The sequence below is a fragment of the Mirounga angustirostris genome, unplaced genomic scaffold, assembly GCF_029215605.1.
Source record: "Mirounga angustirostris isolate CCGP_5_RB_7025 unplaced genomic scaffold, mMirAng1.0.hap1 SCAF_10, whole genome shotgun sequence".
Taxonomy (NCBI): domain Eukaryota; kingdom Metazoa; phylum Chordata; class Mammalia; order Carnivora; family Phocidae; genus Mirounga; species Mirounga angustirostris.
In genome coordinates, this window is record NW_026991718.1 from 77,303,458 (window position 1) to 77,322,697 (window position 19,240).

General features: G+C 38.0%; 1 protein-coding gene across 8 annotated transcripts in view; it reads right to left on the reverse strand.

Annotated features, from left to right (window-relative positions):
- Window positions 1–19,240, reverse strand: part of MGAT4A (alpha-1,3-mannosyl-glycoprotein 4-beta-N-acetylglucosaminyltransferase A) — a 124,237-nt gene that overhangs the window by 48,922 nt on the left and 56,075 nt on the right. For all 8 annotated transcript variants that reach the window (XM_064572584.1, XM_064572589.1, XM_064572587.1 and 5 more), the window contains exon 5: window positions 6,776–6,909. In XM_064572584.1, the coding sequence (XP_064428654.1) occupies window positions 6,776–6,909 (134 nt within the window). The remainder of the gene's footprint in view (window positions 1–6,775; window positions 6,910–19,240) is intronic.

Below are 19,240 nucleotides of genomic sequence, written 5' to 3' on the forward strand. Positions count from 1 at the left end.
TTTCAACAACTGGTACTGGTACTGGAGTAAATGATCACCCACATGAAAAACAATGAACGTGAACACTATGTTACACCACAACAAAAATTAACCCAAGATGGAATGCAGACCTAATATAAGAGTTAAAACAAAGTTTTCAAAAGAGATAATCTTCACCATTTGGGGCTAAGCAAGGATTTCTCAGGTCATGGAGAACAATAACCATAAAATAAAATATTGATTAATTAGACTTCGTCAAAATAAAAACTTCTCCTCACCAAGAAAATGTGAAAAACATGAATGGACTTCCACAGATTGGGAGAAAATACTAACAAAACACCCATATCTGACAAAATAAAAGTATCCAGCATATATAAAGAATTCTGATAACTCAAAAACACACAAAAAACCACCACCCAATTTTTTTAAAATGGGCAAATGTGTTGAAGAAACTTCCCAAAAGAAGATACATAAATGCACTGGATTAATGATGGATAAAGGATGGATAGGTAGAGATAGGATAAATGAAAATACTAAAATCTTTGTAGTAAAATATAGGTGTCATATATACGGGTATAATTGTAAAATTCTTTCAACTTTGTTGTATATCTTTAAAAGTTCTTAATAAAAAGAATGTTCAAAAGTTCTTTCCTAAAATTAAGTAAGATATGACTCTATATACCTAAAGACCATATTATGTGCCAGGGAAAAATGATCCACAATGGTTGATATCAAGACATGTTATAGCAAAATTACTAGGCTTTAAAGATAGAAAAAGAATTATTTGGGCAACTGGGCAACATGAGTTTCTTACAGCAAGGAGTGAGAAATGTGGAAGGTCATCTGGCTAGCTTCAGCAGTAGCACTCCCCTCAACCTACCAATAAAGAAAATGCGACTGGGGGCTTCTAGACCCAAGCAGAGAATAAAGGCAAAAGATAACATTTTTGACCACACAGAACCTCCGGGAAAATTGCTCATGTGGACCCTTCTTGAGGAAAAATCAGAAAATCAACTTTAATCAATAGGTTTAAATAGATCAGCAATTCAGAAACTGCTTTATGTTTATTTAGGATTAACCAAGTAAGTAGATATATTGTGAATCATGAGGGCCAAGTTTCCCACTGATGGGGAAAATAGTCAAGAATAAGGAACTGGGGGAGGTTAGGATGAATCCTGCAGTATTGGATGGAATCAAAGGTATCTTACAAACTCATGATTTTTAACATATACAGATAAATGGACATAGGACCTGTATAGATGTACAGGTGTGTGTTTGTATGCATACGTGTATTTCCTAGCTTTGCCCACTGAGAGGACAAGAAGCAGTGATCCCTCAGAAGCAATGAGCATATCTGGAACCCAGGTCTTGGTTTCTTATACTATTCTCCAATTAAGAGACATGGCTGGGGACATGGCTGATTCAAGGTTTGGGGCAGGGAAAATACAAGATAAGCCTAGAACATCTTACGCTGCTAGAATATAAGGAAAAATGATGGGGCATATTGAAGGACAGAGTAGCCAACTCCAAAGAGCAGTCAATGGCCAAATTTAGAACAATTTTAAAAACAAAGTAAAAAATTTATAATATCCACAACTTCACACTGATATCAATAACCAACAAAATAAACAAAATTGAAGAAAAGAATAGTTCTTCCTTAAAGAATTCCAATTAATGCAGAAGAAATCACCATTCAGCAAACATAATTGTCACAGGCAAGAATCATCAAAAATGATTAGTCGAGAAAAAGTTATGAAGAAAACAGCATATTTACATGATCTTAAAGCATCACTTCAGAAGATAGCCTCTAAGTATATATGGAAAAGGGTCTATTTATAGTAATCTGTCAGACACCACCTTAATCAAATGATACAAGTTAACAATGCTGATAATGAGATATGTCAATATCATCTTAATATGAGGCCCTGAAAAAAAATACCATATCACTTCTACGGTGTTCTTGCTAAAAAATGTAAAACCTGAATTTAATCATAAGGAAGCATGACACAATCGCAAACTGAGACACAGTCCAGAATTCCTGCTTCTTTGGAAAAATGTATTTAGAAGAAATGTTTTTTGTTACTGGTATATAGAAAAATAAATTGATCTCATCCAGCCACCTTGATAAATTCCCCTATTATTTCTAATAATTTGTCTGTTTATTCTTTTGGGTTTTCTATATTATCAAAAAATAATTAAGCTCCACTCAAAGCCCAGGATAGGAATATCCAAGTGGCTGAGCCCAGGTCATATGCCTGAACTGGTAAAGCAATTATCTGGCATTTTTAGTCTGCATAATGGGAGAAAGGCTTCCTCCAACCAAGACTCATAAAAATGGAGAATTCTCCAAACATAAAAACAGAACAGGAAAAACAAATTTTACTAAAATCCAGAGTATAATGTAGGAAAACATTTTGTCAGAAATGGTCATGAGTGACAGAAATAACATAAATAGTAATACAGTATAAGAAATACTATAAAATAGCATAAAATACATAATAATGAGGCATACAGATAACAAAGGATCATTAAAATACAAAGGTTATAATTTAAAATAAAAGTAATAAGTAAATGTAAGAATGATACAATTTTAAAATGTGAACATCACACTTGGATCATATCATGGATCCTTCAGAGTAACGGGAATTTATTCCTCTTAACGCCTGCAATTCTAGAATAGAGTCAGTGAACTTTCATATAGTACATTAACAGTCAACTTTCAAAACCTTGCATGTTCTATAAATGTCTCATCATTTACGCTCAATTGACCCCAAGAGAGAAATCACCAGAGAGGAACAAAGAACGAAAATAGAGCTAGTAACTACTTTTCTGTGTCTCCTCTCCTCCCAGAGGGGCATTCTTTGGACAACCCCATCCACCTTCAAGAAAAAAAGAACATGAAGAATGGGAAGTCAAACAGGCATGAAAAGATTATGATACACTTTAACATCTATATGCATTCATCTACAGTTCTTTTTCATTAATTTTTTGCTCACACATTAAAGTGGACCAGAGGTAATTCACACCTTTATAAAAATTAAAAATATTTGTGAAAGATCGATTTACTTCTATTTACTCTAAATAAATTTCATATGGGAGACTGAGGACCGTTTCATAAAAGGGATGAACAGGGACCTGAAGGATGATTAAGAAAGAGGCAACATTTCAGGCTAAGGAATAACACAAACAGAACTGAGAACATGCTAGGTGTACATAACAAATTGAGAGTAAAAGGACTGGAACACAGACCTATTAACTCTGTGATGTAAAAAACCTTTAATAAACACACGGGAAACATGGAAGAGAAGCAGTTTGAGAAAACCAGATTAACTTAGTTATAGACAGATTAAAAATTGCTCATGAAACATTCAACTAATGTTATCAAGTAGGCAGTTGGAAATATGGGCTTAGGACGACACAGGAGATCTAGAGCTAGAAACCATGCAACATGTAGATCATGTTCACAGCCACAGAATATGCACTTGTTACTAGTGTTAATGTTGTCTCGGGCTACTAAACACTTAGATTAATAACTACTAATCAAGGTAGACTCAAATACAGTAATTAATAATTTTAAATTGCCTAAAGGCAATTCAATGAACTCTATAAATCAATAGACTCTATAAATCAACTCTATAACTCAGAATAGACTTTCTTCCAAATACTGAAATCTACATAGATACACATAAAAACTCCTGCAATTCAGGAGTCTTCAGAGATCAGAATACTGCAGGCACTTAAACTGAACTGTCAGGATGCAACACCTCTCCGTGTGTGATCTTACTGCACCTGCCTCCAACACTTTTGAGCTTACAAGACTCAAGACCATAATTCTCCTTTTAGAGATGATGAAACAGGATGAAGAGAGAAAAAAACAACCTGCTCAAGTGGCAGTTAGTGGCATAATCCAGGTCCTGAATATGGGTCATCTGACTCCAAATCCAGTGTTATTACATCTTAGTGATCAGGTGAAGGAAGGGCTATGGCAAGAGGGTCTTGAATCCTTCTGTACACAAATCTATACCTCTAGACTGAAAACTATTTTTAAGTTATGAAACTGTGATTTATAATAATAAATATATATTTGGTCTTTGTCCCATTTCTGGCACAGAGCTCCCCAAACCCTTGGAATTTCCTAAGTAATGAGAGCAAGAGACATGTCTTTTGCTATGTTAATGAAGTGGTTTTTGGACCCACCCCCATCCCAATGAAGGATGGGGGCTGGCTGCCAGGAGAGCCAACCATATGATCAGAGTGTTGGAACTTTTGGTCCTACTCCTCCAATCTCCAGCAAAGGGAGAGGACCAGGAGGTTGAATCAATCACCAATGGCCAATGATTTAGTAAACCATGACTATGTAATGAGGCCTCCATAAAAACCCAAAAGGACAGGGTTGGAGAGGTTCCATGCTGGTGAATACATGAAGGTGCTGGGAGAATGGCACCCGCAGTGAGCATGGAAGCTCCACGCCCCTTCCTACCTACTTTGCCCTATGCACCTCTTCCATCTGGATGTCCATCTGTATCCTTTCTCATATCCTTTAATAAATTAATAAACATAAGTGTTGTACAGAGTTCTGTTAGGCACTCTAACAAATTAATCAAACCCAAGGAGGCGGTCTTTGGAACCTCCAATCTATAGCTGGTTGGTCAGAAACACAGGGCTTGCAACTGGCATCTGAAGTATGTGTGTATGTGGGGGTGGGAGCCGGCTTTGTGCAAATGAGCCCTTAATCTGTGAGATCTGACATTAACTTCAGGTAGATAGCATCAGAATTCAGTTAAATTGTAGGATACCCAGCCACTGTCACAGAGAATTCCTTGGTGTGGGGAAAAGCTTCCATACATTTGCTGACCAAAGTGTCAATGAAGTGTTTAGGTAAAAGTAGAGACACACAGGGAAGAAACACACAGTACGGAAGAAGCGAGTTTTTCCCTACATAGTAAGAAAAAGAGACCTGAGTTTTTCCTTTACACAACTATATACTTCTTTCTTTTTTAGGGTTAAGGCTTTTTTTTTTCTTCTCATTAAAAATCAGTACATGCTCAAAATTCTAATTTTACAAAACTGTAAACGAGAGAAAGTGGCATATCCCCATAATCCCAACTCTCAACAATATGCACTACTAATAGTTTGGAGTATATTCCGCAAGACCATTTTCTCTATTCATCTAATTAATGCACAGGTAGGAGCTGTATAAACGTGTGTATGAGCTTGAATATATTTACACACTTGCAAATGCTTCTACTGGATCAATTTTTAGAAGCAGAATGTTAGATCACTGAGTATATAGTACTTTAAATTTTAATAGCTATTGCCAAATTGCTTTCCAAGGAGATTGTACCAATTTCTACTAGTTGACAAAGAAAATCTGTATAAATACAAATGGCCAAAAGACATATAAACCAAGGAGACCATACGAATTTCTACTGACATACAATATGCGACTGACAAAATCTGTATAAATACAAATGGTCAAAAGACATAAACCAATATTTAATCCCATTTGGTAAAGAAACCCAAATTAAACAAAAGCAGTATATTTATTTTTATCCATCAACTTGGCAAAAAAAATTAAAGACAAATATTATCTAGCGCAGTGTGGGGACAGGAAAACAAGCTCTCTCACAGACTGTTGGAAGAATAACCTGGCTCAACTTCCGGAGGGCATTTTGGCCATGTATGAACATTTTAATGTATATGGACGATGACCCGGCAATTCCACATTTAGGAATGGATCCCACATCAGTAAGTATCCCAGTGCCCAACAATTTACTTACAGTAATGCACAGTCTTTAAAAAAAGAGCAAAAATTTGGAAACAGTTTAAATGTCTATCAATCAGAAATTAAGTCAATTACGTTAAAACCATACAATGGAATATTTTGCAGTCATAAAAAAATGATGCTATGATATTCTTTTTATCATAGAAAAATGTCCATATTAATAAATATATAGAACAATCCCATTTATATATAAATGTATACAAGCCTTAGGAAAAACTTCTTAAAATATATTTCAGAATATCAACAGCTATATCTACATGGAGGAGTAACAGGTAAATTTTAACGATACATTCTGTAATTGTTTTAAACGGTATGCATGTGTTTCCCAACTTTTCATGGTTTCCCATGTCTTTTAAAAGGAAAATGTTGTTAATGCTTTCTTTAACATAAAAGTAGTCAGTACACTAAACCAGATAATGTCCTAAATCCTTTCATATTCTGAAATTCTACATGATAAATAAGAAAATATTTACTCCAGGGGCTTTTTTCCTTCATTATTCCCAAAAAGCATATTCAGTACACTTTCCCTAGATCTTGTGAGGAGACTAAAATACAAGAAATGTTCCTTGTTCTTATCATATTTTGACTTTTAAAATAATAATGATGGCTGCATCTTGGGAGTATAGAGAAGGGGTAGAGAGAATAAGGAAATGATAAAACCCCAACCCAGGCAAAGCGTTTCTCAGGTTTCAAAACTCCCAAAGAAAATCAATGCAAATCTCCAAATTTAGGTCCGAGAGCTAAAAATGAGGACTCACTGCTTTTAAAGATTTATGTATATAATATTATCCTACTCACAACAGATCATTATTCCTGGACCGTTACTGCCGGAGATAAGTCAAGGCAAACACAGCAAGTTAGACTTACATTTAACTATCAGAAAGAATATATTATCTAACCTTTATACATCACATTTTTAAAAACATGCTTATAAAAGCATATTAAAACATTCATTTATGGTTTCAACTCTTATACATTACATGTAGTAAAAAAATAATGACAAATAATTACCTCTCCTATGAAGACTACTATAACACAGTCCAACTTCTCTTCAGGATACAGATTATCAATAAGGGAATGAAGGGTTTCTATGAGGTAAGATTTAACTTCTCTCTTCACTGTGGGAATTCCCATTACTATTGACACTGAAACAAAATAATGATAGTAATTATATAAAAAGATTTCACACTGACAGTACAGAATAACACTAGTATTTCAAAAGTGATTATACCCTCTCAAATTGATAGAAATGACTGAGAAATTGAAATACACTACTCAATAATAATTGAGGAATCAAAATATACTACAAAATGTACTATACGAACAAAAATAAAGCCAAAAAAGGCATACCCATAACAGTGTAATTCTTTTCCACAGGGCTTATCCATAAAAAATGTCAAAGTGCTGATAAAAATGAAGACTTTAAACCTCACATTGAAAACAAGTGACTGTAAAGTATGAACAAATATAAGTTATACAACTAAAAGTTAGAAACACTGAAACATCTTAAAAATCAATGTCTCAAAAAAAAAATCAATGTCTCAGATATCATGTATATAATGCAATCAGACGGACACGACATCCCTTCTGTGGTTTTCTTGCCAAAAACACATAACCTCAATCTAACCATGAATATCAGACAAATCCAAATTAGGGGGATAATCCACAAAATAATTGTCCAGGTATTTTCTGAAGTGTCCAGATCAGGGAAGACAAAGAAAGAATAAGGAACTGTGTGAGATGGCCGAAGACGAAGGAGACATGACAAGTAAATGAAATACGGGATCCTGAGTTGGATCCTGGAGCAGAAAAAGAAGAATGAGAAAATGACAAAATCTGAAGAGGATCTAAGTTTAGTTAACACTATAGCATCAATGTCAAGTTCCTGGTTTTGATCATTTGAACATTTAGGGGAACCGGGTGAGGTATATGAAAACACTGGGTGTACTTTCCATGCAACTCTTTCAAGTCTAAATTACAGCCAGTTCTACTGTAAGGCTTGTTTTGCAACACAAATTTGTTCCTGAGTGATTAATGTATTAGGCAACTATCTGAGCATAATGTATTTCACATTTGCTTATGTGCAATTTCTCCTCTGGGACAAGCATTCACTAGGTAAACACAGAAAATGGAATCCATTTGAAATGAGTTCAAAAAACTGAACCAAGCAATGTAGAATACACGGACAGTATACACTCCTAACTTCTACCAGCTGCCTCAGTTAACTGCACGTGAAGAACCACACATATCTACATCTAGTGTTGAAATTTCCACCAGATTGCAGATAACCTGCCTTGCATCACATTTCTCAAAACCTTCCAAGCAGCAATCCTTCTGAAGCCCATTTTAACAGGCAAACCTCAGGTATTATTCAGTACCATATTTACTGTAGTACTTAGTATTTTTGAATCATATAGCGTGTGTAAAACTGTGTTTTTGTCTTTTTGTATGTGTAACTAACAAAGTTTCTGACCACTGTGATACTAACCGACTTTTCTCCTTTTATTGAACAATTCTGCATAGCATGATAAATTTTAAGAATGCATATATTATGGGGGCGCCTGGGTGGCTCAGCCATTAAGTGTCTGCCTTCGGCTCAGGTCATGATCCCAGGGTCCTGGGATCGAGCCCCGCATCGGGCTCCCTGCTTGGCGGGAAGCCTGCTTCTCCCTCTCCCACTCCCCCTGCTTGTGTTCCCTCTCTAGCTGTCTCTCTCTCTCTCTCTCTGTCAAATAAATAAATAAATAAATCTTTAAAAAAAAAAAAAAAGAATGCATATATTATAATAGGACTGTAATCCACCGGAAGTTTTTTTTTAATAACACCCTTTAAAAAGCCTTAATATCCTGTTACATAGCAGTAGAGAAATATTTTGCAAATGTTAAAAACATTTAAGTCTTAATAATGTAAACATTTATTAGAAATGTGACAAAATACTTAGAATTCACAAAATTCTGAAATTAGAAGGAAGCTTGAAGATCATGGCTCAGTGAGTCTACCACCATGATTCTGCAAATACTAAGATCCATAATTTGGCTATATGCAAAAGAATGAAACTGGACCAGTTTGTTACACCATATACAAAAATAAACTCAAAACAGATTAAAAACCTAAATGTGAGACACAGAACCATAAAAATCCTAGAAGAGAGCATTGGCAATAATTTCTCTGACATCGGCCACAGCAACATTTTTCTAGATATGTCTCCAAGGCAAGGGAAACAAAAGCAAAAATAAACTACTGGGAGTACACCAAAATAAAAAGCTTCTGCACAGCAAAGGAAACAATCGATAAAACTAAAAGACAGTCTACAGAATGGGAGAAGGTATTTGAAAATGACATATCCGATGAAGGGTTAGTATCCAAAATAACTAAAGAACGAATACAACTTAACAACCAAAAAAACAAATAATCTAATTTAAAAGGGGGCAGAAAGATATTTCTCCAAAGAGGACATACAGATGGCCAACAAGACACATGAAAAGATGCATGACATCACTCATCATCAGAGAAAGGCAAATCAAAACCACAATGAAAACACCTCACATCTGTCAGAATGGTTAAAATCAACAACACAAGAAAACAGGTGTTGATGAGGATGTGGAGAAAAAAGGAATCCTCATGCACTATTGGCAGAAATGCAAACTGGTGCAGCCACTGTAGAAAACAGTATGGAGGTTCCTCAAAAATTAAAAATAGAACTACCCTATGACCCAGTAACTGCACTATTGGGTATTTACCCAAAGAATATGAAAGCACTAATCCAAAAAGATAAAAGCACCCCTATGTTTACTGCAGCATTATTTACGAGAGCCAAGTAATGGAAGCAGCCCAAGTGTCCATGGATTGATGAAAGGAAAAAGAAGATGTGATACACACATACACACACAATGGAATACCACTCAGCCACAAAAAGAATGCAGTCTTGCCATCTGCAACATTGATGGAGTAAGAGTATATAATGTTAAGAGAATAATTAAGTCAGAGAAAGACAAATGCCATAGGATTTCACCCATAGGTGGAATTTAGGAAACAAAACAAAGGAAAAAAAAAGACACAAACCAAAAAAACAGAGTCTTAACTATAAAGAACAAAGGTTACCAGAGGGGAGGTGAATGGGAGGATAGGTAAAATAGGTGATGGGGATTAGAGAGTACACTTACCATGATGAGCACTGAGGAATACATAAACTGTCGAATCACTAAATTGTACACCTAAAACGAACACTATATATTAACTATGTTGGAATTAAAATTTAAAAAGCAATAACAATCCTCCCCCCCAAAAGAATACTAAAATCCAAATGGTTTAAAAGATATCCCAAAGATAGATGCCATACTCCTCTCTTCAATTTTGAGATGAAGAGCTTCCTGGGGCTCAAAAGAGATCTGTCATATTTAGACTTCTGGGAAGATGGCAGAGCAGTAAAATCTTGAGCTCACAGACACACAGTGCAACCAACTCTGAAAAAGACTCAAGGGCTGGCACAAGAGACTTTATAGTTAACTGTAGAGAAAGCCACAGTGAGAACTACAAGAGGGGAGGAAATGAACTTAGGTACCAAACCTCTGTGAGACTAACTGCACACAGGACCGAGAAGGGAGAGGAGCAGAATCCACACCAGGTACCACAGGCATGGAGAACCCACACTGGTAAGGTAAGTCCCCATAACATCTGGCTTTGAAAACCAGTGGGGCTTAACTTCCAGAGTTTTAAAATCAGCAGACCCAAATTCTGGGTACTTTAAAATCAGCTGGTGTAGCTCCAAGAGAGCTGGCAGGGATAACAGGAAACTGAGTCCCCACCCTCAAAGAGTCAGCATAACAAAGAACCCTGCAGAGACACCTCAAGGAAGCAGCAGTTTGGAAAGTGCCTGGGGTATCTCAGATTTTGCACTGAAGGGGCAGGAATCTTTAGGAGACTTCAAGAACAAAAGTGCTAGCAAGCACCATTCTCTTACCCCAGGCTCCCTCCCCTCCCCTCCCCCCGCATATAGCCAGACACTTGTGGGAACCACCACAAATACTCTCTACATATCTTGCTAGCAACAAGTGCCCCACCTCTGCATTCCCCTTTGGAGGCACCACATCCAATCTGACCCACTCAGCAGGCATGCCTCCAAAACCACCTCTGCCCCAACACACCATGCAAGCAACCCCAGCAGAGACAAGTGCCACTCCAAAGTGACCCCTGCCCTGGGGAGAAGGGAATATAACCATACAAAACCAGCGTGTACCCACAGTCCCAGCAGCCAAACCTTATAGCTGGCAGTGCAGAGACAGTGCCCTGCAGCTCAGTATATCTGCAGTCCCAGAGTACACAGACTAAGGACAGGCATCCAATCTGACTGCTGCCCTACTACAAGTCCCCTTAAAGCACAGGGACCAAACCCTGACCAGTGTACCCCAAACAGGTAAAATGGGCCTTTGCAGCCAACTGGACTGAAGGTAAAGGCAGCTCAGTCCCACAGTAGAACCCACACAGCCACACAGGAAAGACCCCGGAGGTGCCTCATTCCAGTGAACAGAGGACACAGTGCTTCAAGACACCACAAGACCTCTTCTTCATAAGGCCACTACTTTCAAGGTCAGGAGATGTAGGTGGTTTCCCTAATACAAAGAAACAAACAAAGAGTTAGACAAAATGAGGAGACAGAGCAATATGGCCCAAATGAAAGAACAGGACAAAAATCACAGGAAGAGAGCTAAATGAAATGGTGATAAGCAATATGCCTGATAAAGACTTCAAAGTAATGGTCATAAAGATACTCACTGGACTTGAGAAAAAAGTGGAGGATCTCAGTAAGACCTTCAACAAAGAGATAGAAAATACAAAAAAGAACCAGTCAGAGATGAAAAATTCAGTAACTGAAATTCCAAATTCACTAGAGCAAATTGATACCAGAATAGAGGAGGCAGAACAACTAAGCAGTGATGTGGAAAACAGAGTAATGGAAAGCAACCAAGCTGAAGAGCAAAAAGTAAAAAGAATAAAAACTGAGAATAGGTTCAGGAAACTCAACATCATCATCAAGCATAGTAACATTCACATTATAGGGATCCCAGAAGACAGAAAGCAACAGAAAATTTATTTGAAGAAATTATTGCTGAAAATTTCCCTACTGCAGGGAAGGAAAAGATATCTAGACTCAAGAAGCACAGAGAGACCCCAACAAAATTTACCCAAGGAAGTCCACAGCAAGACACGTAATAATTAAAGTGACAAAAACAAGTGATGAAGAAAAAATTTTAAAAACAGCAAGAGAAAAGAAAAATTGTATACAAGGGGAACCACATAAGGCTATCAGTTGATTCTCAAACAGAAACTGCAGGCCAGAATGGAGTGGCAAGATATATTCAAAGTCCTGAAAAGATAAAACATGCAACCAAAAAAACTCTATTCAGCAAGGTTATCATTCAGAATAGAAGGAGAGATATGACTTTGCCAGACAAACAAAAATTAAAGGAGTTCATCACCACTAAGCCAGGCTTATAGAAAAACATTAAAGGGAATTCTTTGAGTAGAAATTAAAGGCCATAATTAAGCATAAGAAAATTATGAAGGGAAAAAATTTCACAGGTGAATGCAAACATATAATAAAAGTAGTAGATTAATCACTTACAAAACCAATAAAGTCAAAAGCTGTAAAAACAATTGTAACTATAAAAATCAGTCAAGAGATTCATAAAAGTACCTATGACATCATGTACATAAACCAGGGGGGGCGGGAGGGGACAGGGAATGCATAGGAAAAATTCGGTGCTTTTAGAATGGGTTCAAAACTTAAGTGACGATAGGAGGAGCAAGATGGTGGAGGAGTAGGAGACCTAAATTTCATCTGGTCCCAGGAATTCAGCTACATAGGGATCAAACCATTCTGAACACCTACGAACTCAACAGGAGATCGAAGAAAAGAATAGCAACAACTCTCTGAACAGAAAAGCGAACACTTTCTGGAAGGTAGGAGGTGCGGAGAAGTGAATCCGAGGCGATATTCAGGAAGATAGAGGGCGGGAGGAGGGAGCCTAGGTCAGCCGCTAGTGGCAAGTGATAGAGCCGCAGAGCACAAAATCAGAACTTTGACAAGTTGGCTCCGCTGAGGGACGTTGCTCCAGTGGCTAAGTGGGGGGTGGAACCCTCGCTGAGACAGTGTGGTCTCAGGACGCTTGGGGTCACAGAAAGACCGGGGGTGCCTGAGTGCGGCAGAACTCCCAGGTATCAGAGCGGGGAAGCCGGCTGCAGAGATGGAGCCAAGGCGCGGGCTCTCAGCTCGGGGTTGCCATAAACCATGATCCGCCGCACAGTCGGGCCACTGCTCCTCCAGCAGGGACCCAACAAGCGGCAGATCCACGGAGACTCCCCTTCCTCCCCGTGGGAGGAGTGGCGCGGAAGCGCACCGCAGGGATCTGCTGGGTTTGGAGACTCCACACCAGGTCGGGTGCCAGAGATAGAAACGCTTGATCACAGACTGGGTGAGCACAGAGTGTGGCTGGGGACTGGGGAGACAGGAGTGACTGACTGCTTTTCTCTGTGGGCGCACTGAGGAGTGGGGGCCCAAGTTCTCGGCTCCTCGGGGGCGGAGATTGGGAGGCCGCCATTTTCACCTCCAAAGCCGAAGGGAAAGCTTGCAGGAAACAAAAGCTCCCGAGAGCAAACCCGAGCAGATTACTTAGCCCGGCAGGGCAAGGGCGGGGCAATTCCGTCTCTGACAAAGACATTTGGGAACCATGGCAACAGGCCCCTCCCCCAGAAGTTCAGCAAGAACAGCCAGCCAAGACCAAGTTTACCCATCAATGAGAACGGCAGAACTCCAGCGCTAGGGGAATACTGCACACAGAATTCATGGCTTTAGTCTTTCAAAGTTAATTTTTTTAATTTTTTTTTTTTTTAATTTGTTTTTCTCCTTTTCACCCAACATTTTATCAATCCCTTTTTTAAAAATCTTTTTTATTTTTCATTTTTAGAGTCATATTCCATCCCTTCATAGTAGTCAATCTTATTTTTGGTATATATATATGAGTCGTTCTCTCTTTAAAATTTTGGGATACAGTTTCTTCTAACAGACCAAAATATACCCTAAATCTCTAGTGTATGGCTTTGTTCTAGTCTCCTACCTGATCACATTCTCCTTTTTTTTTTAATTTCTCTTCTTTCTTTTTTCAACCAATTTCTTATCTTATCAATTCCTTTTACAAAATCTTGTAATTTTCATCTATACAGTCATATTCCATCCCTACATCATATTCACCCTTATTTTTGTACATATATAAGCTTTTCTTTCTTTACAATTTTGGGAGGCAGTTTCTTCTAACAGACCAAAACATGCCCAAAATCTAGTGTGTGGCACTGATCTATTCACCAGCCTGATCATATCTGACCATATTCTTTTTTTTTAATCCTTTTCTTTTTCTTTTTCCTTTATTTCCCTTTCTTTTCCACCGGTTACAGGTCTCTTCTGATTTGCTTTAGCATGTATTTTTCTGCGGTCATTGTTACCCTGTTAGCATTTTGTTCTCTCATTCATCTATTCTCCTCTGGAAAAAAATGACAAGATGGAAAAAATCACCTCAAAAAAAAAAAAAAAAAAAGAACAAGAGGCAGTACTGACTGCCAGGGACCTATATCAATACGGACATCAGTAAGATGTCGGAACTAGAGTTCAGACTGACGGTTATAAAGATACTAGCTGGGCTTGAAAAAAGCATGGAAGATACTAGAGAAACCCTTTCTGGAGAAATAAAAACTAAAATCTAACCAAGTCGAAATCAAAAAGGCTATTAATGCAGTGCAATCAAAAATGGAGGCTCTAACTGCTAGGATAAATGAGGCAGAACAGAGAATTAGTGATATAGAAGACCAAATGATGGAAAATAAAGAAGCTGAGAAAAAGAGAGATAAACAACTATTGGATCATGAGGGCAGAATTCGAGAGATAAGTGATACCATAAGACGAAACAATATTAGAATAACTGAGATCCTAGAAGAAGAAGAAAGAGGGGGGCAGAAGGTATATTGGAGCAAATTATAGCCTAATTTGGGGAAGGAAACGTATCAAAATCCAGGAGGCACAGAGAACCCCCCTCAAAAATCAATAAAAATAGGTCAACAACCTGACATCTAATAGTAAACCTTACGAGTCTCAAAAACAAAGAGAAAATCCTGAAAGCAGCTCGGGAAAAGAGATCTGTAACCTACAATGGCAGAAACATTAGATTGGCAACAGACCTATCCACAGAAACCTGGCAGGTCAGAATGGACTGGCATGATATATTCAGAGCACTAAATGAGAAAAATGTGCAGCCAAGAATACTATATCCAGCTAGGCTGTCATTGAAAATAGAAGGAGAGATTTAAAGCTTCCAGGACAAACAAAAACTAAAGGAATTTGCAAACATGAAATCAGGCCTACAAGAAATACTGAAAGGGGTCCTCTAAGCCAAGAGAGAGCCTAAAAGTAACACAGACCAGAAAGGAACACAGACAATATACAGTAACAGTCACCTTACAGGCAATACAATGGCACTAAATTCGTATCTTTCAATAGTTACCCTGAATGTAAATGGGATAAATACCCCAATCAAAAGACACAGGGTATCAGATTGGATAAAAAAACAACACCCATTGATATGCTATCTGCAAGAGACTCATTTTAGATCCAAAGACACCCCCAGATTGAAAGTGAGGGGGTGGAAAACCATTTACCATGCTAATGGACACCAAAAGAAAGCTGGGGTGGCAATCCTTATATCAGACAAATTAGATTTTAAATCAAAGACTATAATAAGAGATGAGGAAGGACACTATATCCTATTTAAAGGGTCTACCCAACAAGAAGATCTAACAATTGTAAATATCTATGCCCCTAACATGGGAGCAGGCAAGTATATAAGCCAATTAATAACAAAAGCAAAGAAACACATCGACAACAATACAATAATAGTGCGGGACTTTAACACCGCCCCCCCCAACTGAAACGGACAGATCATCTAAGCAAAAATCAACAAGGAAATAAAGACGTTAAATGACACACTGGACCAAATGGACTTCACAGATATATTCAGAACATTCCATCCCAAAGCAACAGAATACACATTCTTCTCTAGTGCCCATGGAACATTCTCCAGAATAGATCACATCCTAGGTCACAAATCAGGTCTCAACCGGTACCAAAAGATTGGGATCATTCCCTGCCTATTTTCAGACCACAATGCTTTGAAACTAGAACTCAATCACAAGAGGAAAGTCGGAAAGAACTCAAATACATGGAGGCTAAAGAGCATCCTACTAAAGAATGAATGGGTCAACCAAGAAATTAAAGAAGAATTTAAAAAATTCATGGAAACAAATGAAAATGAAAACACAACTGTTCAAAATCATTGGGCTGCAGCAAAGGCGGTCCTAAGAGGAAAGTATATAGCAATACAAGCTTTTCTCAAGAAACAAGAAAGGTCTCAAGTACACAACCTAACCCTACACCTAAAGGAGCTGGAGAAAGAACAGCAAATAAAGCCTAAACTCAGCAGAAGAGAAATAATAAAGATCAGAGCAGAAATCAATGAAATAGAAACCAAAAGAACCGTAGAACAGATCAACAAAACTAGGAGCTGGTTCTTTGAAAGAATTAACAAGATTGATAAGTCTGGACAGGAGTTTATCAAAAAGAAAAGAGAAATCATCCAAATAAATAAAATCATGAATGAAAGAGGAGAGGTCACAACCAACACCAAAGAAATACAAACAATTATAAGAACATATTATGAGCAACTCTATGCCAGCAAATTAGATAACCTGGAAGAGATGGATGCATTCCTAGAGATGTATCAACTACCAAAAATGAACCAGGAAGAAATAGAAAACCTGAACAGACCTATAACCACTAAGGAAATTGAAGCAGTCATCAAAAATCTCCCAAAAAACAAAAGCCCAGGGCCAGATGGCTTCCCAGGGGAATTCTACCAAACATTTCAAGAAGAATTAATATCTATTCTTCTGAAACTGTTCCAAAAAATAGAAATGGAAGGAAAACTTCCAAACTCATTTTATGAGGCCACCATTACCTTGATCCCAAAACCAGACAAAGACCCTATCAAAAAGGAGAATTACAGACCAATATCCCTGATGAACATGGATGCAAAAATTCTCACCAAAATACTAGCCAATAGGATCCAACAGTACATTAAAAGGATTATTCACCACAACCAAGTGGGATTTATCCCTGGGCTGCAAGGTTGGTTCAACATCCGCAAATCAATCAACGTGATACAATACATTAACAAAAGAAAGAACAAGAATCATATGATCCTCTCAATAGATGCAGAAAAAGCATTTGACAAAGTACAGCATCCTTTCTTGATCAAAACTCTTCAGAGTATAGGCATAGAGGGTACATACCTCAATATCATAAAAGCCATCTATGAAAAACCTACAGCAAATATCATTCTCAATGGGGAAAAACTGAGAGCTTTCCCTTTAAGGTCAGGAACGTGGCAGGGATGTCCACTATCACCACTGCTATTCAACATAGTATTAGAAGTCCTAGCCACAGCAATCAGACAACAAAAAGAAATCAAAGGCATCCAAATCGGCAAAGAAGTCAAACTCTCACTCTTTGCAGATGATATGATACTTTATGTGGAAAACCCAAAAGACTCCACCCCAAAACTGCTAGAACTCATACAGGAATTCAGTAAAGTGGCAGGATGTAAAATCAATGCACAGAAATCAGTATACACCTACAACAAGACAGAAGAAAGAGAAATTAAGGAGTCGATCCCATTTACAACTGCACCCAAAACCATAAGATACCTAGGAATAAATCTAACCAAAGAGGCCAAGAATCTGTACTCAGAAAACTATAAAATACTCATGAAAGAAATGGAGGAAGACACAAAGAAATGGAAAAACGTTCCATGCTCATGGATTGGAAGAACAAATATTGTGAAGATGTCAATGCTACCTAGAGCAATCTACACATTCAATGCAATCCCTATCAAAATACCATCAACTTCTTTCAAAGAAATGGAACAAATAATCCTAAAATTTGTATGGAACCTGAAAAGACTCCGAATAGCCAGAGATATGTTGAAAAAGAGAAGCAAAGCTGGTGGCATCACAATTCCGGACTTCAAGCTCTATTACAAAGCTGTAATCCTCAAGACAGTATGGTACTGGCATAAAAACAGACACACAGATCAATGGAACAGAATAGAGAGCCCAGAAATGGACCCTCAACTCTATGGTCAACTCATCTTTGACAAAGCAGGAAAGAATGTCCAATGGAAAAAAGACAGTCTCTTCAACAAATTGTTTTGGGAAAATTGGACAGCCACATGCAGAAGAATGAAACTGGACCATTTCCTTATACCACACACAAAAATAGACTCAAAATGGTTGAAAGACCTAAATGTGAGATAGGAGTCCATCAAAATCCTAAAGGAGAACACAGGCAGCAATCTCTTCGACCTCAGCTGCAGCAACTTCTTTCTAGAAACATCTCCAAAGGCAAGGGAAGCAAGGGCAAAAATGAACTACCGGGACTTCATCAAGATAAAAAGCTTTTGCACAGCAAAAGAAACAATCAACAAAACCAAAAGACAATCGACAGAATGGGAGAAGATATTTGCAAATGACGTATCAGATAAAGGGCTAGTATCCAAAATCTATAAAGAACTTATCAAACTCAACACCCAAAGAACAAATGATCCAATCAAGAAATGGGCAGAAGACATGAACAGACATTTTTCCAAAGAAGACATCCAAATGGCCAACAGACACATGAAAAAGTGCTCAGCATTGCTCGGCATCAGGGAAATCCAAATCAAAACCTCAATGAGATACCACCTCACACACCAGTCAGAATGGCTAAAATTAACAAGTCAGGAAACGACAGATGTTGGCAGGGATGTGGAGAAAGGGGAACCCTCCTACACTGTTGGTGGGAATGCAAGCTGGTGCAGTCACTTTGCAAAACAGAGTGGAGATTAATCAAAAAATTGAAAATAGAGCTACCATACGACCCAGCAATTGCACTGCTGGGTATTTACCCCAAAGATACAAACAGGGATCTGAAGGGGTACGTGCACCCCAATGTTTATAGCAGCAATGTCCACAATAGCCAAACTGTGGAAAGAGCTAAGATGTCCTTCTACAGATGAATGGATAAAGAAGATATGGTATGTGTGTATATGTATATATATGTATATAAATATGTATATATACATATACACACACACAATGGAATATTATGCAGCCATCAAAAGGAATGAAATCTTGCCATTTGCAACAACGTGGATGGAACTGGAGGGTTTATGCTGAGCGAAATACGTCAATCAGAGAAAGACATGTATCATATGATCTCACTGATATGAGGAATTCTTAATCTCAGGAAATAAACAGGGTTGCTGGAGTGGTGGGGGGTGGGAGGCATGGGGTGGCTGGGGGATAGACATTGGGGAGGGTATGTGCTATGGTGAGCGC